Here is a 25000-nt window from a genome sequence, read left to right on the forward strand (position 1 = left end):
GTAAGAGTCAAGAAGAGTGGGAGGTCTGTCTGTAAGAATCGAGAAGAGTGGGAGGTCTGTCTGTAAGAATCGAGAAGAGTGGGAGGTCTGTCGGTAAGAATCAAGAAGAGTGGGAGGTCCGTCCGTAAGAATCGAGAAGAGTTGGAGGTCTGCTGGTAAGAATCGAGAAGAGTTGGAGGTCTGTCCGAAAGATTAGAGAAGAGTTTGAGGTCTGTCCGAAAGATTAGAGAAGAGTTGGAGGTCTGTCCTTAAGAATCAAGAAGAGTGGGAAGTCTGTTCGTAAGAATCAAAAAGAGTGGGAGGTCTGTCGGTAAGAATCTTGAAGAGTGGGAGGTCTGTCGGTAAGAATCTTGAAGAGTGGGAGGTCTGTCCTTAAGAATCGAGAAGAGTTGGAAGTCTGTCGGGAGGAATCAAGAAGAGTGGGAGGTCTGTCCTTTAAAATCAAGAAGAGTGGGAGGTCTGTCCGTAAGAATCTTGAAGAGTGGGAGGTCTGTCCGTAAGAATCTTGAAGAGTGGGAGGTTTGTCCGTAAGAATCTTGAAAAGAGTGGGAGGTCTGTCCTTAAGAATCAAGAAGAGTGGGAGGTGGGTCCATAAGAATAAAAAAGAGTGGGAGGTCTGTCGGTAAGAATCGAGAAGAGTGGGAGGTCTGTCTGTAAGAATCGAGAAGAGTGGGAGGTCTGTCCGTAAGAATCGAGAAGAGCTGGAGGTCTGTCGGTAAGAATCGAGAAGAGTTAGAGGTCTGTCCGTAAGAATCAAGAAGAGTTGGAGGTCTGTCGGTAAGAATCGAGAAGAGTTGGAGGTCTGTCGGAAGAATCGAGAAGAGTTGGAGGTCTGTCTGTAAGAGTCAAGAAGAGTGGGAGGTCTGTCTGTAAGAATCGAGAAGAGTGGGAGGTCTGTCTGTAAGAATCGAGAAGAGTGGGAGGTCTGTCGGTAAGAATCAAGAAGAGTGGGAGGTCCGTCCGTAAGAATCGAGAAGAGTTGGAGGTCTGCTGGTAAGAATCGAGAAGAGTTGGAGGTCTGTCCAAAAGATTAGAGAAGAGTTTGAGGTCTGTCCGAAAGATTAGAGAAGAGTTGGAGGTCTGTCCTTAAGAATCAAGAAGAGTGGGAAGTCTGTTCGTAAGAATCAAAAAGAGTGGGAGGTCTGTCGGTAAGAATCTTGAAGAGTGGGAGGTCTGTCGGTAAGAATCTTGAAGAGTGGGAGGTCTGTCCTTAAGAATCGAGAAGAGTTGGAAGTCTGTCGGGAGGAATCAAGAAGAGTGGGAGGTCTGTCCTTTAAAATCAAGAAGAGTGGGAGGTCTGTCCGTAAGAATCTTGAAGAGTGGGAGGTCTGTCCGTAAGAATCTTGAAGAGTGGGAGGTTTGTCCGTAAGAATCTTGAAAAGAGTGGGAGGTCTGTCCTTAAGAATCAAGAAGAGTGGGAGGTGGGTCCATAAGAATAAAAAAGAGTGGGAGGTCTGTCTTTAAGAATCAAGAAGAGTGGGAGGTCTGTCCGTAAGAATCAAAAAGAGTGGGAGGTCTGTCCGTAAGAATCAAAAAGAGTGGGAGGTCTGTCCGTAAGAATTAAAACGAGTGGGAGGTCTGTCGGTAAGAATCAAGAGGAGTGGGAGGTCTGTCGGTAAGAATCTTGACGAGTGGGAGTTCTGTCCTTATGAATCGAGAAGAGTTGGAGGTCTGTCAGTAAGAATCTTGAAGAGTGGGAGGTCTGTCCTTAAGAATCGAGAAGAGTTGGAAGTCTGTCGATAGGAATCAAGAAGAGTTGGAGGTCTGTCGGTCAGAATTAAGAAGAGTGAGAGGTCTGTCGGTCAGAATCAAGAAGAGTGGGAGGTCTGTCTGTAAGAATCAAGAAGAGTGTGAGGTCTGTCCGTAAGAATCAAGAAGAGTGGGAGGTCTGTCCGTAAGAATCTTGAAGAGTGGGAGGTCCGTCATTAAGAATCAAGAAGAGTGGTAGGTGTGTCCGTAACAATCAAAAAAAGTGGGAGGCCTGTCCTTAAGAATCAAGAAGAGTGTGAGGTCTGTCCGTAAGAATCAAAAAGAGTGGGAGGTCTGTCCGTAAGAATCAAAAAGAGTGGGAGGTCTGTCGGTAAGAATCAAGAAGAGTGGGAGGTCTGTCGGTGAGAATCAAGAAGAGTGGGAGGTCTGTCGGTAAGAATCTTGACGAGTGGGAGGTCTGTCCTTAAGAATTGAGAAGAGTTGGAGGTCTGTTGGTAAGAATCTTGAAGAGTGGGAGGTCTGTACTTAAGAATCGAGAAGAGTTGGAAGTCTGTCGATAGGAATCAAGAAGAGTTGGAGGTCTGTCGGTCAGAATTAAGAAGAGTGAGAGGTCTGTCGGTCAGAATCAAGAAGAGTGGGAGGTCTGTCTGTAAGAATCAAGAAGAGTGGGAGGTCTGTCCGTAAGAATCAAGAAGAGTGGGAGGTCTGTCCGTAAGAATCTTGAAGAGTGGGAGGTCTGTCCTTAAGAATCGAGAAGAGTTGGAAGTCTGTCGATAGGAATCAAGAAGAGTTGGAGGTCTGTCGGTCAGAATTAAGAAGAGTGAGAGGTCTGTCGGTCAGAATCAGGAAGAGTGGGAGGTCTGTCTGTAAGAATCAAGAAGAGTGGGAGGTCTGTCCGTAAGAATCAAGAAGAGTGGGAGGTCTGTCCGTAAGAATCTTGAAGAGTGGGAGGTCTGTCCGTAAGAATCGAGATTTTAAAAGTCCATAGCTTTCTCAATATTTATCACAGGAAACTCATATTTATATCATTGAAATCGTCTTTAGCAGACCTGTCTGATAACACTGGCTTCATGTGAATGGATCAATTCTAAAAGTAGTACACACTACGTAGAATCAGGCGTGTCAAACACATTTAGGGGCCACATGGCAGTTATGGTTGCCCTCAAGGGGCCACATTTAACAGTGAGTAACATACAGTATGAATATAAATGTGTATATATAAAATGTGTATAATTGACTATATATTTGATTATTATGTGTTTTTTTATATACAGGACTGTCTCCGAAAATTAGACCATTGTGATAAAGTCCTTTATTTTCTGTAATGCAACTAAAACCATGAAAATGTCATACATTCTGGATTCATTACACATCAACTGAAATATTGCAAACCTTTTATTATTTTAATATTGCTGAATATGGCATACAGCTTTTTTACTTGGTCTGAGGAATTATTCAAATTTTTGGAGATAGGATTTTTGAATTTTCTTAAGCTGGATGCCATAATCAGCAATATTAAAATAATAAAAGGCTTGCAATATTTCACTTGATGTGTAATGAATCCAGAATGTATGACATTTCCATGTTTAGAAAATAAAGGACTTTATCACAATATTCTAATTTTCTGAGACAGTCCTGTATAGGCTGCACAAAACAAAATCTTTAGATAGTACTGTTAAAAACTGGCAGCTCAGTCGCCATAATTGTACGCTAAAAAATTGCCTTTTTTGCTGCATATAAAATAAACAAATACATGGAATTAAAGGCCTACTGAAATGCGATTTTCTTATTTAAACGGGGATAGCAGGTCCATTCTATGTGTCATACTTGATCATTTCGCCATATTGCCATATTTTTGCTGAAAGGATTTAGTAGAGAACATCGACAATAAAGTTTGCAACTTTTGGTCGCTAATAAAAAAGCCTTGCCTGTACCGGAAGTAGCAGACGATGTGCGCGTGACGTCACGGGTTGTGGAGCTCCTCACATCTGAACATTGTTTACAATCATGGCCTCCAGCAGCGAGAGCGATTCGGACCGAGAAAGCGACAATTTCCCCATTAATTTGAGCAAAGATGAAAGATTCGTGGATGAGGAAAGTGAGAGTGAAGGACTAGGAAAAAAAAAAAGACAAAAAACTAGACGGCAGATCGATTCAGATGTTATTAGACAAATTTACTAGGATAATTCTGGAAAATCCCTTATCTGTTTATTGTGTTACTAGTGTTTTAGTGAGATTATATAGTCGTACCTGAAAGTCGGAGGGGTGTGGTGACCGCCAGTGTCTCCGAGGGAAGCCACGTTTCTTGACAAGGCGAAGGCAGTCAGGCTGAGATTTTTTTTTCTTCCTTCCTCCACGGTGGAAGCATCCGACGGTCGGGGGCGGCCGGTGGGAGGAGGCAAGAGAGTCCACAGCCGCTTTGCTCGACATTTTTAATTCTAATAGAGACAAAACTCAAATAGAATTTGAAAATCCAAGAAAATATTTTAAATACTTGGTCTTCAGTCGTTTAAATAAATTCATTAATTTTTTTTACTTTGCTTCTTATAACTTTCAGAAAGACAATTTTAGAGAAAAAATATAACCTTAAAAATGATTTTAGGATTTTTAAACACATATACGTTTTTACCTTTTAAATTACTTCCTCTTCTTTCCTGACAATTTAAATCAATGTTCAAGTAAATTTATTGTTTTTATTGTAAAGAACAATAAATACATTTTAATTTAATTCTTCATTTTAGCTTCTGTTTTTTCGACAAAGAATATTTGTGAAATATTTCTTCAAACTTATGAATAAAAATCAAAAAAATTATTCTGGCAAATCTAGAAAATCTGTAGAATCAAATTTAAATCTTATTTTAAAGTCTTTTGAATTTCTTTCAAAATTTTTGTTCTGGAAAATTTTGAAGAAATACTGATTTGCCTTTGTTAGAAATATAGCTTGGTCCAATTTGTTATATATTCTAACAAAATGCAGATTGGATTTTAACCTATTTAAAACATGTCATCAAAATTCTAAAAATTATCTTAATCAGGAAAAATGCCTAATGATGTTCCATAAATTATTTTTTTAATTTTTTCAAAAAGATTTGATTTAGCTAGTTTTTCTCTTCTTTTTTTCGGTTGAATTTTAAAGAGTGGAAATTGAAGATAATCCATGTTTCAAAATTAAATTGTCATTTTTTTCGTGTTTTCTCCTCTTTTAAACCGTTCAATTAAGTGGGGTTTTTTCATCATTTATTCTCTACAAAAAACCTTCCGTAGAAGGAAAAAAAATGTATGGCGGAATGACAGACAGAAATACCCTTTTTTGAAATATATTTATCGTTTCTATATATATTTATTGTGAGAAATCATTAAGATGGATCAGTTTTTCCACAAAGATAAATATCATTAATTATTAATAATAACAGAGTTAAAGGTATTTAAGATATTTCTGGCAATTTATTTAAGTGTGTATCAAACTGGTAGCCCTTTGCATTAATCAGCACCCAAGAAGTAGCGCTTGGTTTCAAAAAGGTTGGTGACCCCTGCTGTAACGTTATCATGGACGCCCCTGCTTATTTCAGCCAAGCGGCGTGTTACACAACTTAAAGGCCTACTGAAAGCCACTACTAGCGACCACGCAGTCTGATAGTTTATATATCAATGATGAAATATTAACATTGCAACACATGCCAATACGGCCTTTTTATTTTACTAAATTGCAATTTTAAATTTCCTGGGAGTTTCTTGTTGAAAACGTCCTGGAATGATGAGGCATTCGCGTGACGTCACGGACTGTTAGGAAATATGAGCGCTGCACACACACACTGCTAAAAGTAGTCTGCTTTAACTGCATAATTACACAGTATTCTGGACATCTGTGTTGCTGAATCTTTTGCAATTTGTTCAATTAATAATGGAGAAGTCACAGTAGAAAGATGGAGTTGGGAAGCTTTAGCCTTTAGCCACACAAACACACGGTGATTCCTTGTTTAAAATTCCCGGAGGTGAAGCTTTACTATGGATCAGAGCGGTCAAGCGAACATGGATCCCGACCTAATGTCAACCGGCAGTTTTCGGTGAGAAAATTGTAGTAAAAAGTCGGCACTTACCGGAGATCAGCTGAGCTTGTGCCGTCCACGCAGCTGCCGTCGACTTCCATCAGACACTGGCCGTGGACACACCCTTCCGACTATCAGGTACTATTAAACTCACTAAAACAACACGATAGAAAGACAAGGGATTTCCCAGAATTATCCTAGTAAATATGTCTAAAAACATCTGAATCCGTCCCAATGCAATCGCTTTTTTTTTTTTAACTTGATTTTTTTGTAGTCCGTCGCTATCAATATCCTCAAACACGAATCTTTCATCCTCGCTCAAATTAATGGGGAAATTGTCGTTTTCTCAGTCCGAATAGCTCTTTTTGTTGGAGGCTCCCATTAAAAACAATGTGAGGATGTGAGGAGCCATTTTTTTTCTCTAAAATTGTCTTTCTGAAAGTTATAAGAAAGACAATTTTAGAGAAAAAAAAAAAAAAAAAGAAGAAGCAAAGTAGCGACCAAAAGTTGCGAACTTTATCGTCGATGTTCTCTACTAAATCCTTTCAGCAAAAATATGGCGATACCGCGAAATGGTCAAGTATGACACGTAGAATGGACCTGCTATCCCCGTTTAAATAAGAACATCTCATTTCAGTAGGCTGTACATCAAGCAAGAATGGGAAGTTAAAACTCTACCACGCAAAGCCCAAAGCCATTTATCAACAACACCCAGAAATGCCGCCGGCTTGGCTGGGCTCTCGCTGTGGTGGTCTGTGGCCCTGAAGTGAAAAAGTTTGGGCACCCCTGGTTTAGAGCAACAAAAAGAGACAAAAAAACCCATAACAAATCACGAGATTTATTATTCATATTTAATACATTAAACATCCCTTTTTTCATCTCCTTTCCAAACAATAAAAAAAAAAAGGTTAATACGGTTAAAAAATATATTTACAATCATGCTTTTCACATCCGTATTAAATAGTGGAACTGGAATAACCACACACAAGTCGTCAAACACCGGGAATTATTTTAGTAGGATTAAGGGAGTAAAGATATTGACAATATTCACATTCTATTCACATGGTGATTACCTTTTCCTCTTTTCTTTTCTTTTTTGTTATGGCTTGAGGTCACGACCACATGGGAGATGGCGAGGGGCCCACTGAGTACTCCTCTGGGGGCGAGGACCCATTTAGCTCAGGACGCCCGCTGCCTGACGCATAAACTGGCTTTTTTTTTTTTACTAGCGTATAATTGGGCAGGCTCCTTTTAGCAACGGCGTGTGACTCAGTGCGGTGGTCAAAGTCAAAGGTTAGACCCTTTCTTTCCTTATTATGTGCATTCATCAGTTAGCCAGCGCTGTTGCTTATTGATTAGGCGATATAAATTCCTGTGTAAGCGGCGCCCCCTAGGAGGTGAGTTTGGAGTAGCTGGGCGGGGAGAAGCGTCTGCGCAGGTACTTGAGGATGTAGAGCGGCAGGCAGCTGACCAGCGTGATGGACGTCACCTTCCACAGGAACGACGGCGTGGTGATGAAGTAGACGTCTGACGAGAGAGAGATAACAAAAAGGCACGGCCGGGGGTCACGCCCACACATAGGAAATGGGGCAAGACTTCAAAGTCGCATCATCGCTGTAGCACCGGAGACCTTAACATGCTTTTTCTTTGGCTTTCTCACTTACACAGTTAACATGTCAAGAAGTATGTTACTTTAGTTCATAGGTGTCAAACTCTGGCCCGCCGGGTAATTTCATTTGGCCCTTGAGGCAATATCAAATTAACATTAGAGCTGTAACACCGCATTCACCGATTTCCCTGGAGACTCTCGAATTTCAGTGCCCCTCCCGAAAATCTCCCGGTGCAACCATCCATCATCATCTTCCGCTTATCCGAGGTCGGGTCGCGGGGGCAGCAGCCTAAGCAGGGAAGCCCAGACTTCCCTATCTCCAGCCACTTCGTCTAGCTCTTCCCGGGGGATCCCGAGGCGTTCCCAGGCCAGCCGGGAGACATAGTCTTCCCAACGTGTCCTGGGTCTTCCCCGTGGCCTCCTACCGGCTGGACGTGCCCTAAACACATCCCTAGGGAGGCATCCTGACCAGATGCCCGAACCACCTCATCTGGCTCCTCTCGATGTGGAGGAGCAGCGGCTTTACTTTGAGTTCCTCCCGGATAGCAGAGCTTCTCATCCTGGGCGGCATAGCTCGGTTGGTAGAGTGGCCGTGCCAACTTGAGAGTTGCAGGTTCGATTCCCGCTTGTGCCATCCTAGTTACTGCCGTTGTGTCCTTGGGCAAGACACTTTACCCACCTGCTCCCAGTGCCACCCACACTGGTATATATGTAACTTAGATATTGGGTGTCACTATGTAAAGCGCTCTGAGTCACTTGAGAAAAGCGCTATATAAATATAATTCACAAAAAAATTCACATCTCTAAGGGAGAGCCCCGCCACCCGGCGGAGGAAACTCATTTGGGCCGCTTGTACCCGTGATCTTATACTTTCGGTCATGACCCAAAGCTCATGACCATAGGTGAGGATGGGAACGTAGATCGACCGGTAAATTGAGAGCTTTGCCTTCCGGCTCAGCTCCTTCTTCACCACAACGGATCGATACAACGTCCGCATTACTGAAGACGCCGCACCGATCCGCCTGTCGATCTCACGATCCACTCTTCCCCCACTCGTGAACAAGACTCCTAGGTACTTGAACTCCTCCACTTGGGGCAGGGTCTCCTCCCCAACCCGGAGATGGCACTCCACCCTTTCCCGGGCGAGAACCATGGACTCGGACTTGGAGGTGCTGATTCTCATTCCGCTCGCTTCACACTCGGCTGCGAACCGATCCAGTGAGAGCTGAAGATCCCGGCCAGATGAAGCCATCAGGACTACATCATCTGCAAAAAGCAGAGACCTAATCCCGTCCCCCCACCCCGGTGCAACCATTCTCCCGAATTCCACCCGGAAAACAATATTGAAGGTGTGCCTCAAAACCACTGCCTTTAGCGTACCCTAAGACCTGTCGTCAAGTCTGTTTTTCCTCCTCACAAACAGCGTGCCGGCCCAGTCACGTAATATATGTGGCTTCTACACACATGTAAGTAAATGCAAGGCATACTTGCATGCAAGGTCACACTGAGGGTGGCCATATAAACAACTTTAACACTGTTACAAATAGGCACCACACTGTGAACCCACACCAAACAAGAATGACCAACACATTCCGCACCGTAACACAACATAAACACAACAGAAAAAATACCTAGAACCCCCTGCAGCACTAACTATTCCGCTACCAACAAACCCCGCCCCCCTAACCCCACCCACCTGAGCCCCGACATTAACTGAGCAGTAAAAAGGCCTGAATGGTTGATTTATTCATTATTTTATTTTCAAATGTATTAGCCTCTGGCAAAAGTTAATGTTAATATTTACCTCAGAAGGCTGCAAATACAAAAGAGGCATTCAATTTTTATTTAAATTTGATCTGATATGCCACTGATATTTTTTAATTATTATTATTTTAAACTCAATTTTGCATGTCACTATAAAGTTATATAAGCCTTGCTTGTTCAATATTCAATGAAAAACTTGTTTGGGTCCCTATTAAAAGGTTAATTCGTTCAACCTCGGCCCGCGGTTTTGTTCAGTTTTAAATTTTGGCCCACTCTGTATTTGAGTTTGACACCCCTGCTTTAGTTTGTTTGCATTTTAGTTGTATTTAGTTGGTTTTTTTTGGTTCACAATGTTTGCATCGTGTTTTAAAAAATGTCAAATATGACATCAGTTCCCCTTCAGCGATTTTCTTCCCTGCTTTTTTAAACGTTACTAATAGTAGTTTTATTGCACTTTAGTTGTTTTTGTTCACAATGTTTATTTTGTGTTTTTATGCAGTCAAAATGTACAGAAGTATGACATCAATTCTCCTTCAGCGATCTTTTCAATTGTTTAAATGCAACTAATAGTAGTTTTATTGCATTTTAGTTGTATTTACTTGTTTTTGTTGTTCACAATGTATACCTTGTGTTTTTACCCAGTTAAAATGTCAAGAAGTATGACATCAGTTCTCCTTCCGTGATCTTTTCACTTATTTAAACGCTACTAATAGTAGTTTTACTGGATTTTATTTGTATTTAGTTGTTTTTGTTGTTCAATGTTTACTTTGTGTTTTAACACAGTTAAAATATCATGAAGTATGACATCAATTCTCCTTCAGCAATCTTTTCATTTCTTTAAACGTTACAAATAGTAGTTTCACTGTATTTTAGTTGTATTTAGTTGTTCACAATGTTTACTTTGTGTTTTAACACAGTTAAAATATCTGGAAGTATGACATCAATTCTCCTCCAGCGATTTCCCTCCCACTTTATTAAACGTTACAAATTGTAGTTTTATTGCATTTTATTTGTATATAGTTGTTCACAATGTTTGCATCGTGTTTTAACACAGTTAAAATGTCAAATATGACATCAGTTCTTCTTCCAGCGATTTTCTTCCCTACTTTTTTAAACGTTACTAATAGTAGTTTTATTGCACTTTAGTTGTATTTGGTTGTTTTTGTTCACAATGTTTACTTTGTTTTTATGCAGTTAAAATGTACAGAAGTATGACATCAATTCTCCTTCAGAGATCTTTTCGCGTCTTTCAATGCTACTAATAGTAGTTTTACTGCATTTTAGTTGTATTTAGTTGTTGTTTTTTTGTTCACTATGTTTACTTTGTGTTTTGACAGTTAAAACATCAAGAATTATGACATCAATTGTCCTTCAGCCATTGTTGCACTTCTTAAAATGTTACTAACAGTAGTTTTATTGTATTTTGGTTGTTTTTGGTGTTCACAATGTTTACTTTGTGTTTTAACACAGTTAAAATGTCAAATATGACATCAGTTCCCCTTCAGCGATTTTCTTCCCTACTTTTTTAAACGTTACTAATAGTAGTTTTATTGCACTTTAGTTGTATTTGGTTGTTTTTGTTCACAATGTTTACTTTGTGTTTTTATGCAGTTAAAATGTACAGAAGTATGACATCAGTTCCCCTTCAGTGATTTTTGTCGCGTCCTTAAATGTTACTAAAAGTAGTTTTACTGCATTTTAGTTGTATACTTTGTGTTTTTACAACAATTAAAATGTAAACGTACTACATCAATTCTCCTTGAACGATTTTTGTCTAGTTCTTTAAACATTACTAATAGTAGTTTTACTGCATTTTAGTTGTATTTAGTTATTTTTGTTGTTCACAATGTTTATTTTGTGTTTTTACACAGTTAAAATATATAAAAGTATGACATCAATTCTCCTTCAGTGATCTTTTCACTTCATTAAACGTTACTAATAGTAATTTTACTGCATTTTAGTTGTATTTTGTTGTTCACAATGTTTACTTTGTGTTTTAACACAGTTAAAATATATAAAAGTATGACATCAATTCTCCTTCAGCAATCTTTTCATTTCTTTAAACGTTACAAATAGTAGTTTTACTGTATTTTAGTTGTATTTAGTTGTTCACAATGTTTACTTTGTGTTTTAACACAGTTAAAATGTCAAGAAGTATGACATCAATTCCCCTTTAGCGATTTCCCCCCACTTTTTAAAACGTTACTAATAAGAGTTTTATTGCATTTTAGTTGTATTTAGTTGTTCACAATGTTTACTTAGTGTTTTTACGCAGTTAAAATGGAAAGAAGTATGACATCAATTTTCCTTCAGCGATCTTTTCGCTTATTTCAATGCTACTAATAGTAGTTTTACTGTATTTTAGTTGTATTTGGTTGTTTTTTTATTCACAATGTTTACTTTGTGTTTTAAAATGTCAAGAAGTATGACGTAAATTTTCCTTCAGCAATCTTTTCACTTCTTTAAACGCTACTAATAGTTTTACTGCATTTTAGTTGTTTTTGTTGTTCACAATGTTTACTTTGTGTTTTGACACATTTAAAACATCAAGAAGTACGACATTAGTTCTCCTTCAGCGATTTTTGTTGCGTCCTTAAACGTTACTAATAGTAGTTTTACTGCATTTTAGTTGTATGCTTTGTGTTTTTACACATTAAAATGCAAAAGTATGACATCAATTCTTGAATGATTTTTTCCTACTTCTTTAAACATTACTAATAGTAGTTTTACTGCATTTTAGTTGTATTTAGTCGTTTTTGTTGTTCACAATGTTTACTTTGTGTTTTTACACAGTTAAAATATATAAAAGTATGACATCAATTCCCCTTCAGCAATCTTTTCATTTCTTTAAACGTTACAAATAGTAGTTTTACTGTATTTTAGTTGTATTTAGTTGTTCACAATGTTTACTTTGTGTTTTAACACCGTTAAAATATCAAGAAGTATGACATCAATTCTCCTCCAGGGATTTTCCCCCCACTTTATTAAACGTTACAAATAGTAGTTTTATTGCACTTTAGTTGTATTTAGTTGTTCACAATGTTTACATCGCGTTTTAACACAGTTAAAATGTCAAGAAGTATGACATCAGTTCCCCTTCAGCGATTTTTCCACAACTTTTACTGTATTTTAGTTGTATTTAGTTGTTTTTTTATTCACAATGTTTACTTTGTGTTTTAAAATGTCAAGAAGTATGACATCAATTCTTCAGCGATCTTTTCACTTCATTAAACGTTACTAATAGTAATTTTACTGCATTTTAGTTGTATTTAGTTCTTCACAATGTTTACTTTGTTTTTTAACACAGTTAAAACATCAAAAAGTATGACATCAATTGTCCTTCAGCAATCTTTTCACTTTAAACGCTACTAAAAGTAGTTTTACTGCATTTTAGTTGTATTTAGTAGTTTTTTTTTCTCTCACAATGTTTACTTTGTGCTTTTATACAGTTAAAACGTCAAGAAGTATGACATCAGTTCTCCGTCAGCCATCTTTTCACTTTAAACGCTACTTGTTGGAAACATAAAGAGTGAGTAGTTTTTTTGCATTTAATTTGTTTTTGTTTTTTTAGTTCACAATGTTTACTTTGTGTTTTAACAGAGTTAAAATGTCAAGAAGTATGACATTAATTCTCCTTCAGCGATCTTTCCACTTCTTTAAACACTACTAATAGTAGTTTTACTGCATTTTAGATGAATAAAGTTTTGTTATTAATAGCGTTTAGCTTCTTTTTACACTTGTACGGCAGTTAGCAACACTTGAAATCAGGTCTTTCCACTTCTTTAAACACTACTAATAGTAGTTTTACCGCATTTTAGATGAATAAAGTTTTGTTATTAATAGCGTTTCACTTCCTTTTACACTTGTATGGCAGTTAGCAACACTTGAAATCAGGTCTTTCCACTTCTTTAAACACTACTAATAGTAGTTTTACCGCATTTTAGATGAATAAAGTTTTGTTATTAATAGCGTTTCACTTCTTTTTACACTTGTATGGCAGTTAGCAACACTTGAAATCAGGTCTTTCCACTTCTTTAAACACTACTAATAGTAGTTTTACCGCATTTTAGATGAATAAAGTCTTGTTATTAATAGCGTTTAGCTTATTTTTACACTTGTACGGCAATTAGCAACACTTGAAAACAGGTCTTTCCACTTCTTTAAACACTACTAATAGTAGTTTTACTGCATTTTAGATGAATAAAGTTTTGTTATTAATAGCGTTTAGCTTCTTTTTACACTTGTATGGCAGTTAGCAACACTTGAAATCAGGTCTTTCCACTTCTTTAAACGCTACTAATAGTAGTTTTACCGCATTTTAGATGAATAAAGTTTTGTTATTAATAGCGTTTAGCTTCTTTTTACACTTGTACGGCAATTAGCAACACTTGAAATCAGGTCTTTCCACTTCTTTAAACACTACTAATAGTAGTTTTACTGCATTTTAGATGAATAAAGTTTTGTTATTAATAGCGTTTAGCTTCTTTTTACACTTGTATGGCAGTTAGCAACACTTGAAATCAGGTCTTTCCACTTCTTTAAACGCTACTAATAGTAGTTTTACCGCATTTTAGATGAATAAAGTTTTGTTATTAATAGCGTTTAGCTTCTTTTTACACTTGTACGGCAATTAGCAACACTTGAAATCAGGTCTTTCCACTTCTTTAAACACTACAAATAGTAGTTTTACTGCATTTTAGATGAATAAAGTTTTGTTATTAATAGCGTTTAGCTTCTTTTTACACTTGTATGGCAGTTAGCAACACTTGAAATCAGGTCTTTCCACTTCTTTAAACACTACTAATAGTAGTTTTATTGGATTTAAGATGAATAAAGTTTTGTTATTAATAGCGTTTAGCTTCTTTTTACACTTGTACGGCAGTTAGCAACACTTGAAATCAGGTCTTTCCACTTCTTTAAACGCTACTAATAGTAGTTTTACCGCATTTTAGATGAATAAAGTTTTGTTATTAATAGCGTTTAGCTTCTTTTTACACTTGTACGGCAGTTAGCAACACTTGAAATCAGGTCTTCCCACTTCTTTAAACACTACTAATAGTAGTTTTACTGCATTTTAGATGAATAAAGTCTTGTTATTAATAGCGTTTAGCTTCTTTTTACACATGAAATCAGGTCTTTTCATTTCTTTACATGCTACTAATAATAGTTTTACCGCATTTTCGATGAATTAAGTTTTGTTATTAATAGCGTTTAGCTTCTTTTTACACTTGTACGGCAATTAGCAACACTTGAAATCAGGTCTTTCCACTTCTTTAAACACTACAAATAGTAGTTTTACTGCATTTTAGATGAATAAAGTTTTGTTATTAATAGCGTTTAGCTTCTTTTTACACTTGTATGGCAGTTAGCAACACTTGAAATCAGGTCTTTCCACTTCTTTAAACACTACTAATAGTAGTTTTACTGCATTTTAGATGAATAAAGTTTTGTTATTAATAGCGTTTAGCTTCTTTTTACACTTGTATGGCAGTTAGCAACACTTGAAATCAGGTCTTTCCACTTCTTTAAACACTACTAATAGTAGTTTTATTGGATTTAAGATGAATAAAGTTTTGTTATTAATAGCGTTTAGCTTCTTTTTACACTTGTACGGCAGTTAGCAACACTTGAAATCAGGTCTTTCCACTTCTTTAAATGCTACTAATAGTAGTTTTACCGCATTTAAGATGAATAAAGTTTTGTTATTAATAGCGTTTAGCTTCTTTTTACACTTGTATGGCAGTTAGCAACACTTGAAATCAGGTCTTTCCACTTCTTTAAACACTACTAATAGTAGTTTTACCGCATTTAAGATGAATAAAGTTTTGTTATTAATAGCAATTAGCTTCTTTTTACACTTGTACGGCAGTTAGCAACACTTGAAATCAGGTCTTTCCACTTCTTTAAACACTACTAATAGTAGTTTTACTGCATTTTAGATGAATAAAGTCTTGTTATTAATAGCGTTTAGCTTCTTTTTACACATGAAATCAGGTCTTTTCATTTCTTTACATGCTACTAATAATAGTTTTACCGCATTTTCGATGAATAAAGTTTTGTTATTAATAGCGTTTAGCTTCTTTTTACACTTGTATGGCAGTTTGCAACACTTGAAATCAGGTCTTTCCACTTCTTTAAACACTACTAATAGTAGTTTTACTGCATTTTAGATGAATAAAGTTTTGTTATTAATAGCGTTTAGCTTCTTTTTACACTTGTACGGCAGTTAGCAACACTTGAAATCAGGTCTTTCCTATCTTTAAACGTTCCTTGTTTCACTGTATTTTACTTTTATTTCTTTTTAATTCACAATGTTTACTTTTTTTCAGTGAAAAAAGTCATAAAGTGTGACACTTCTTGCTTACGCTTACAAGAGTTTTACAGTATTTTAATGAGTTTTGTAATGATGTGTGTTTAAAAATATTTCCTTACAGTTTTTCCACGCTGAGCAGTTTGATTTGATTACGGCTGCTTTTAGCTTCATTAAGAGAGTCTTGTCGTGCCAGTAAAAGTCAGAAAGTGACTTGTCAAGTCACTAAACTCTCATGACTTGTCTTTGCGGCTTTTCCGACGGGAATAAAAAAAAAAAAACCTCCTCCTTGGCGAGCTGCCTCTGGAGTGAAGACGAAAGAAACCTTCACCATCTCCTCCCGCGTGCCCCAAAAAAAGGCTACCGTGTGACCGCACGCCAGTCATGAGTGGCCGTGGCGGTGGACTTTGGGAAGCCCGCTGGGAAGCTGCGCAGCCCACGTAAAAAGCCAAAATAAAGTCTAAACGCTTGAGTGGGCGTCACACGTCGACATGTGTCAACTCACGGACGTGTTTGTTTCTAACTCGCTTAGTAACTCTGCCGTGACCATATTTGCAGGCACGGGCAGCTTGTGCAGCAATAAAGATGTGCTAAGCATGGAAATAGCACAAATAAAATTCATTATTATTATTATTATTATTACTACGGTCTCCCAGTCTGTGGAATACTCTCCCTGACCACCTGAGGGCACCACAGACTGTGGATGCTTTTTTTTAAAAAGGCTTAGAAACCCTTCTTTCTTAAAAAAGCCTTTTTTTAGATATATGCGTGCTAGTTCTAGCTGTTAGACTGTTGTAGTTTTTAATTTATTCTTATTTTTTTATTGTTTTTTTTTGTTTTTTTAATACACTGTAGCACTTTGACATTGTTTGCTCAATGTAAAGTGCTTTTTACAAATCAAATTCATTATTATCATTATTACTACAGTCTCCCAGTCCTTGGAACACTCTCCCTGACCCCATGAGGGCACCACATACTGTGCGTGCTTTTAAAACAGGCTTAAAAACTCTTCTTTTAAAAATGAATTTTTTTTTAGATATTCATGTAAGTTCTAGCTATTAGGCTGTTGTAGTTTTTTTTTTTTTATTATCTTTTAATTTTTTTAACACAATGTAGCACTTTGAGGTTGTTTGCTCAATGTAAAGTGCTTTTACAAATACAATGTATTATAATCATTTTTATTACTACAGTCTCCCGGTCTGTGGAACACTCTCCCTGACCACCTGAGGGCACCACAGACTGTGAATGCTTTTTAAAAAGGGTTAAAACCCCTTCTTTAAAAAAAAATAAATAAAAAAAATGTTTTTTTTTGTTTTTTTTTAGATGTATGCGTTTTAGTTTTAGCTATTAGGCTGTTGTAGTTTTTTTTTTAATTTTCTTTTCATTTTTTTAACACAATGTAGCACTTTGAGGTTGTTTGCTCAATGTAAAGGGTTTTTACAAATAAAATGTATTATAATCATTTTATTACTACAGTCTCCCAGTCTGTGGAACACTCTCCCTGACCACCTGAGGGCACCACAGACTGCAAATGCTTTTAAAAAAGGCTTAAAAACCCTTCTTTTTAAAAAATTTTTTTATTTTTTTTTAGATATATGCGTGTTAGTTCTAGCTTTTAGGCTGTTGTAGTTTTTTTTTTAATGATCTTTTCATTTATTTTAATACAATGTAGCACTTTGAGGTTGTTTGCTCAACGTAAAGTGCTTTTACAAATACAATTCAGTATAATTATTATTATCACTACAGTCTCCCAGTCTTTGGAACGCTCTCCCTGACCACCTGAGGACACCACAGACTGTGGATGCTTTTAAAACAGGCTTAAGAACCCTTCTTTTTAAAAAAGCCTTTTTTTTTTTGATAAAAATGCGTGCTAGTTGTAGCACTTTGAGGTTGTTTGCTCAACGTAAAGTGCTTTTACAAATAAAATACATAATTATTATTACTGGAAGTAAAAGAGGGTCTCACCGATGAAGTCGTGCAGGAAGACGAGCGAGGCCACGTAGCACGCCAGGCTCAGCATCTCGGCCACCATCATGAGCCAGTGCCACGTCTGGATGGTGAGCGCCACCATCAGCAGTTCGGTGAGGATGAGCGAGGTGAAGGAGATGGCCACGATGTGGACGAACTCGGACTCGAAGAGGAGCAGCGCCCCGTACATGATGATGCTTCCTGCGGGGACCGCGCACTTAGGACATCCAAAAAAATAGATACCATGATATGCGTGTCTTACCTTGATAAATACTAATCAAGACCCATATTAGGAATGTCTTGAAGGACAGAGGTCGACCCTGCAGGAGGGACAAGATGGTTACGCAAGGTTTTTGTGGGTGGGGACAGACACGTCATGACATACCTTCAAGAGGTCTTTGTATAGTTCTGGGTACAACATGGCCACCTCAGACTTGACGTCTTTGTCCAACACCAAGGAGAAGACGGGGAACATGGTGTAGACGGAGGAGTAGCTGAAAGAGGTCTGCTGTTACACAACACTGACTTTTGGAATGATGACCTTCTCGATTTTCGCAAAAACTATAAATATCTACCAAAAAAATCACTTGTTTGCTACACTTTTTAGACACTTTCTTTTAGGTATATTTATGTCGCTAACCTGGCATTATTTTCATATGTAATGTTAGCATGTTGCGCACAAAGCTATGCTATTGTTGCTAACTTGGCATTATGTTAAAATGTAATGTTAGCATGTAGCTCACATAGCTATACTAGTGTTGCTAACATAGCATGAAGCTTGAATGTAATGCTAGCATGTTGCACACAAAGCTACGCTAGTGTTGCTAACCTACAATGATGTTAAAATGTAATGTTAACATGTTGCTCACACAGCTATGTTAGTGTCGCCAACCTAGCCTGATGTTAAAATGTAATGGTAGCATGTTGCTCACACAGCTATACTAGCGTTGCTAGCCTAGCATGATGTTAAAATATAACGTTAGCATGTTGCTCATATACGTAAGCTAGTGTTGCCAACCTAGCACAATGTTAAAAAGTAATGTTAGCATGTTGGTCACATACCTATGCTAGTGTTGCCAACCAAGCATGAAGTTTAAATGTAATGTTAGCATGTTGCACACAAAGCTATGCTAGTGTTGCTACCCTACAATGATGTTAAAATGTAACGTTAGCATGTAGCTCACATAGCCATACTAGTGTTGCTAACCTAGCACAATGTTAAAATGTAATGTTAGCATGTAGCTCACATAGCCATAGTAGTATTGCTAACCTAGCACAAAGTTAAAATGTAATGTTAGCATTTAGCTCACATAGCCATACTAGTGTTGCTAACCTAGCACGATGTTAAAATGTAATGTATGCATGTAGCTCACATAGCTTTGCTTGTGTTGCTAATGTTTGTGTCCTCCTGTCCCACTCTTTAATGTTACATAGTTGTATGTGATATGTGACATTTATTACTTAGGATGTTATAATGTAATGTTAGTATGTAGCTCACATAGCTATGCTAGTGTTGCTAACCTAGCATGATGTTAAAATGTAATTTTACCATGTAGCTGACATAGCTATGCTAGTGTTGCTAATGTTTGTGTCCTCCTGTCCCATTCTTTAATGTTACATAGTTGTATGTGATATGTGACATTTATTACTTTGGATGTTAAAATGTAATGTTAGTATGTAGCTCACATAGCTATGCTAGTGTTGCCAACCTAGCATGATGTTAAAAAGTAATGTTAGCATGTCGCTCACAAAGCTACGCTAGTGTTGCTAACATAGAATGTTTTTAATATGTAATGTTAGCATGTTGCTCACATACTTTAATAGTGTTGCCAACCTAGCATGATGTTAAAATGTAATGTTAGCATATTACTCAAAAAGCTATACGAGTGTTGCCAACCTAGCATGATGTTAAAATGTAATGTTAACCAGTTGCTCACAAAGCTATGCTATTGTTGCTAACTTGGCACGATGTTAAAATGTAATGTTAGCTTGTAGCTCACATAGCTATGCTAGTGTTGCCAACCTATCATGATGTTAAAAAGTAATGTTAGCATGTTGCTCACAAAGCTATGGATGCTAGTGTTGCTAACATAGAATTATTTTAATATGTAATGTTAGCATGTTGCTCACATACCTTAATAGTGTTGCCAACCTAGCATGATGTTAAAATGTAATGTTAGCATGTTGCTCATAGTTATACTGGTGTTGCCAACCTAGCATGATGTTAAAATGTAATGTTAGCCTGTTGCTCACACAGCTATGCTAGTGTTGCTAGCCTACCGTGATGATAAAATATAATGTTAGCAGGTTGCTCACAGAGCTATGCTAGTATTGCCAACCTAGCATGATGTTAAAATGTAATGTTAGCATGTTGCTCAAAAAGCTATACGAGTGTTGCCAACCTAGCATGATGTCAAAATGTAATGTTAGCCTGTTGATCACAAAGTTATGTTATTGTTGCTAACTTGGCACGATGTCAAAATGTAATGTTAGCATGTAGCTCACATAGCTAAGCTAGTGTTGCCAACCTAGCATGATTTTAAAATGTAATGTTAGCCTGTTGCTCACACAGCTATGCTAGCGTTGCTAGCCTAGCGTGATGATAAATTATAATGTTAGCATGTTGCTCACAGAGCTATGCTAGTATTGCCAACCTAGCATGATGTTAAAATGTAATGTTAGCATGTTGCTCAAAAAGCTATACGAGTATTGCCAACCTAGCATGATGTCAAAATGTAATGTTAGCCTGTTGATCACAAAGCTATGCTATTGTTGCTAACTTGGCACGATGTTAAAATGTAATGTTAGCATGTAGCTCACATAGCTAAGCTAGTGTTGCCAACCTAGCATGATGTTAAAATGTAATATTAGCCTGTTGCTCACACAGCTATGCTAGCGTTGCTAGCCTAGCAAGACGATAAAATATAATGTTAGCATGTTGCTCACAGAGCTATGCTAGTATTGCCAACCAAGCACAATGTTAAAATGTAATGTTAACATGTTGCAGCCCTTTGAGACACTAGTGATTTAGGGCTATATAAGTAAACATTGATTGATTGATTGATACAAAGCTATGCTAGTGTTGCTATCCCACAATGATGTTAGAATGTAATACTAGCATGTAGCTCACAAAGCTAGGATAGTGTTGCTAACCTAGAATTGTTTTAAAACATAATGCCAGCATGTAGCTAAAAAAGCTATGCTATTGATGCTAACCTAGCACGATGTTAAAATGTAATGCTAGCATGTAGCTAACAGAGCTATGCTAGTGTTGCCAACCTAGCATGATGTTAAAAAGTAATATTAGCATGTAGCTCACAAAGCTTTGCTTGTGTTGCTAATGCTTTTGTCCTCTTGCCCCACCCTTTAATGTTACATAGTCGTATGTGACATGTATTACTTTGGACAGGTGCACAGTCTAAAGTGCTTTCTTGAGAAAAAAACACAACTCACCAGTTTTAAAAATACACTTATACACTAAATCCAGACTTCCAAACTGCCTAGATGTCAGCGTCAAGGCCTAATAAAACTACTGTGCATGTACTTTAAATGCTTGACAAATAGTCAAATCAGAGATCTTTAAAAGAGAACAAACGTGTGCTCACCCGATGATGAGGAACCCTTGGTAAAGCGGCACTGAAGCAAAGTAGAAGACGGAAGAGAAGACGGCCTGGAGGGAGAGAAGATGGTCGTTATTTTGTTACCAATTTGTTGGAATACGTCATCAGCCTTCAACTATCCAGGGGAGAGGCCTGATTTATGGTCTACAGTAAAGTTTGACGAGCAAGGAAACCAGGAAGCGGCTGATCAGTCGATGATGTCAACATTGGGACACACCGCTATGAATACTTTGTGTTACAGTCCATAGTGGATCTAACATAATAGTGTGAGTCCAGTCCATAGTGGATCTAACATAATAGTGAGAGTCCAGTCCATAGTGGATCTAACATAATAGTGAGAGTCCAGTCCATAGTGGATCTGACATAATAGTGAGAGTCCAGTCCATAGTGGATCTGACATAATAGTAAGAGAGTCTAGTCCATAGTGGATCTAACATAATAGTGAGAGTCCAGTCCATAGTGGATCTAACATAATAGTGAGAGTCCAGTCCAAATTGGATCTAACATAATAGTGAGTCCAGTCCATAGTGGATCCAACATGATAGTGAGAGTCCAGTACATAGTGGATTTAACATAATAGTGAGAGTCCAGTCCAAATTGGATCCAACATAATAGTGAGTCCAGTCCATAGTGGATCCAACATGATAGTGAGAGTCCAGTACATAGTGGATCTAACATATTAGTGTGAGAGTCCAGTCCATAGTGGATCTAACATAATAGTGAGAGTCCAGTCCATAGTGGATCTAACATAATAGTGAGAGTCCAGTCCATAGTGGATCTAACATAACAGTGAGAGTTCAGTCCATAGTGGATTTAACATAATAGTGAGAGTCCAGTCCATAGTGGATCTAACATAATAGTGAGAGTCCAGTGTATAGTGGATCTAACATAATAGTGTGAGTCTAGTCCATAGTGGATCTAACATAATAGTGTGAGAGTCCAGTCCATAGTGGATCTAACATAATAGTGTGAGTCCAGTCCATAGTGGATCTAACATAATAGTGTGAGAGTCCAGTCCATAGTGGATCTAACATAATAGTGAGAGTCCAGTCCATAGTGGAACTTACATAATAGTAAGAGAGTCCAGTCCATAGTGGATCCAACATAATAGTGAGAGTCTAGTCCATAGTGGATCTAACATAATAGTGTGAGAGTCCAGTCCATAGTGGATCTAACATAATAGTGAGAGTCCAGTCCATAGTGGATCTAACATAATAGTGTGAGAGTCCAGTCCATAGTGGATCTGACATAATAGTGAGAGTCCAGTCCACAGTGGACCTTTATTTAGAAAAGTAGCGAAATACATTTTGGTACCTGTACCAAAATGTTATCGGGACAACCCTAGAATGCAATGGAAAAAAAAGACATCATTTATCATGTCTTTAATAAAGATTGTGAACGATAAGCAAACTTTTTTTTAAAAAGTGTTGTCCTCTTTAAGTCATGATGTTCAATACGAGAGAGCAGGTGAGACTTCTTCTGATATTCTGGTATTTTCCAGCGCCTGGGACTAAGTTGAGCATGTGAGGTTGCAGCATTATTGAGCTGTCAGGCTGTGGTTGTGGTCGTCCAGACATGGCGGGAGAGGCCGCCCCCCCCACTTGAGACGCTGAGTCATGAACGGGGTTATGGTGGCGGTGGTAGCGTAGGGGGCGCTCTGACTCATGACCCCGCCCCCGCTGCGTATGTGTAGCCCTAAATCAAGTTTCATCTGAATCCGATGCACATTATACAAACCCCGTTTCCATACAGGTTGGGAAATTGTGTTCGATGTAAATATAAACAGAATACAATGATTTGCAAATCCTTTTCAACCCATATTCAGTTGAATATGCTACAAAGACAACATATTTGATGTTCAAACTGATGCTGGCTTTTGAACTTTGCGTCGATAACACTCTTGAAATTGTCTTACTGAAATAAGCAGGGGCGTCCATGAAAAAGACGGCGCTTGGATGGCAACATATGTTGTTCCAAAACCTGTATGTACCTTTCAGCATTAATGGTGCCTTCACAGATGTGTAAGTTACCCATGCCTTGAGCACTAATGCACCCCCATACCATCACACATGCTGGCTTTTCAACTTTGCGTCGATAACAGTCTGGATGGTTCGCTTCCCCTTTGGTCCGGACGAAACGATGTCAAATATTTCCAAAAACAATTTAAAATGGGGACTCGTCAGACGGCAGAACACTTTTCCACTTTGCATCAGTCCATCTTAGATGATCTCAAGCCCAGAGAAGCCGGCGGCGCTTCTGGATGTTGTTGATAAATGACTTTCGCTTTGCATAGTAGAGCTTTAACTTGCACTTACAGATGTAGCGACCAACTGTATTTAGTGACAGTGGTTTTCTGATGTGTTCCTGAGCCCATGTGGTGATATCCTTTCGAGATTGATGTCGGTTTTTGATACAGTGCCGTTTGAGGGATTGAAGGTCACGGTCATTCAATGTTGGTTTCCGGCCATGCCGCTTAATTGGAGTGATTTCTCCAGATTCTCTGAACCTTTTGATGATATTATGGAGCGTAGATGTTGAAATCCCGAAATTTCTTGCAATTGCACTTTGAGAAACGTTGTTCTTAAACTGTTTGACTATTTGCTCACGCAGTTGTGGACAAAGGGGTGTACCTCGCCCCATCCTTTCTTGTGAAAGACTGAGCATTTTTTGGGAAGCTGTTTTTATACCCAATCATGGCACCCACCTGTTCCCAATTAGCCTGCACACCTGTGGGATGTTCCAAATAAGTGTTTGATGAGCATTGCTCAACTTTATCAGTATTTATTGCCACCTTTCCCAACTTCTTTGTCACGTGTTGCTGGCATCAAATCCTAAAGTTAATGATTATTTGCAAAAAAAAAAAATGTTTATCATCTTGAACATCAAATATGTTTTGTTTTTGTAGCATATTCAACTGAATATGGGTTGAAAAGGATTTGCAAATCATTGTATTCTGTTTATATTTACATCTAACACAATTTCCCAACTCATATGGAAACGGGGTTTGTACGTTCCCATCCTCACCTATGGTCATGAGCTTTGGGTTATGACCGAAAGGACAAGATCACGGGTACAAGCGGCCCAAATGAGTTTGGGGCTCTCCCTTAGAGATAGGGTGAGAAGCTCTGCCATCTGGGAGAATCTCAACGTAAAGCCACTGCTCCGAGACATGGAGAGGAGCCAGATGAGGTGGTTCGGGCATCTGGTCAGGATGCCACCCGAACACCTCCCTAGGGAGGTGTTTAGGGCACGTCCGACCGGTAAGAGACCACGGGGAAGACTATGTCTCCCAGCTGGCCTGGGAACGCCTCGGGATCCCCCAGGAAGAGCTGGACGAAGTGACTTGGGAGAGGAAAGTCTGGGCTTCCCTGCTTAGGCTGCTGCCCCCGCGACCCGACTTCGGATAAGCGGAAGATGGACAGATGGATGCATGTATTCCATAGTGGATCTAACATAATAGTGAGAGTCCAGTCCATAGTGGATCTAACATAATAGTGAGAGAGTCAAGTCCATACCGGATCTAACATAATAGTGAGAGTCCAGTCCATAGTGGATCCAACATAATAGTGAGAGTCCAGTCCATAGGGGATCTAACATAATAGTGTGAGAGTCAAGTCCATAGTGGATCTAACATAATAATGTGAGAGTCCAGTCCATACCGGATCTAACATAATAGTGAGAGTCCAGTCCATAGTGGATCTAAAATAATAGTGAGAGTCCAGTCCATAGTGGATCTAACATAATAGTGTGAGAGTCCAGTCCATAGTGGATCTAACATAATAGTGTGAGAGTCCAGACCATAGTGGAGCTAACATAATAGTGAGAGTCCAGTCCATAGTGGATCTAACATAATAGTGAGAGTCCAGTCCATAGTGGATCTAACATAATAGTGAGAGTCCAGTCCATAGTGGATCTAACATAATAGTGAGAGTCCAGTCCATAGTGGATCTAACATAGTGTGAGAGTCCAGTCC

General features: G+C 38.2%; 2 protein-coding genes across 2 annotated transcripts in view; both read right to left on the reverse strand.

Annotated features, from left to right (window-relative positions):
* Positions 1-25000, reverse strand: part of plxna2 (plexin A2) — an 801241-nt gene that overhangs the window by 433873 nt on the left and 342368 nt on the right. The window lies entirely within an intron of this gene.
* The window catches only part of LOC133554165 (probable phospholipid-transporting ATPase IIA), a 116335-nt gene continuing 97909 nt past the window's right edge, over positions 6575-25000 (reverse strand). The window contains exons 24-28 of the mRNA XM_061902602.1: positions 21013-21077; positions 17793-17901; positions 17670-17727; positions 17405-17608; positions 6575-7283 (exon numbers count right to left, since the gene is read on the reverse strand). Coding sequence (XP_061758586.1) covers positions 7147-7283; positions 17405-17608; positions 17670-17727; positions 17793-17901; positions 21013-21077 — 573 coding nt within the window. The 3' untranslated portion in view covers positions 6575-7146. The remainder of the gene's footprint in view (positions 7284-17404; positions 17609-17669; positions 17728-17792; positions 17902-21012; positions 21078-25000) is intronic.

Source organism: Nerophis ophidion, linkage group LG06 (genome assembly GCF_033978795.1).
Source record: "Nerophis ophidion isolate RoL-2023_Sa linkage group LG06, RoL_Noph_v1.0, whole genome shotgun sequence".
NCBI classification, from domain to species: domain Eukaryota; kingdom Metazoa; phylum Chordata; class Actinopteri; order Syngnathiformes; family Syngnathidae; genus Nerophis; species Nerophis ophidion.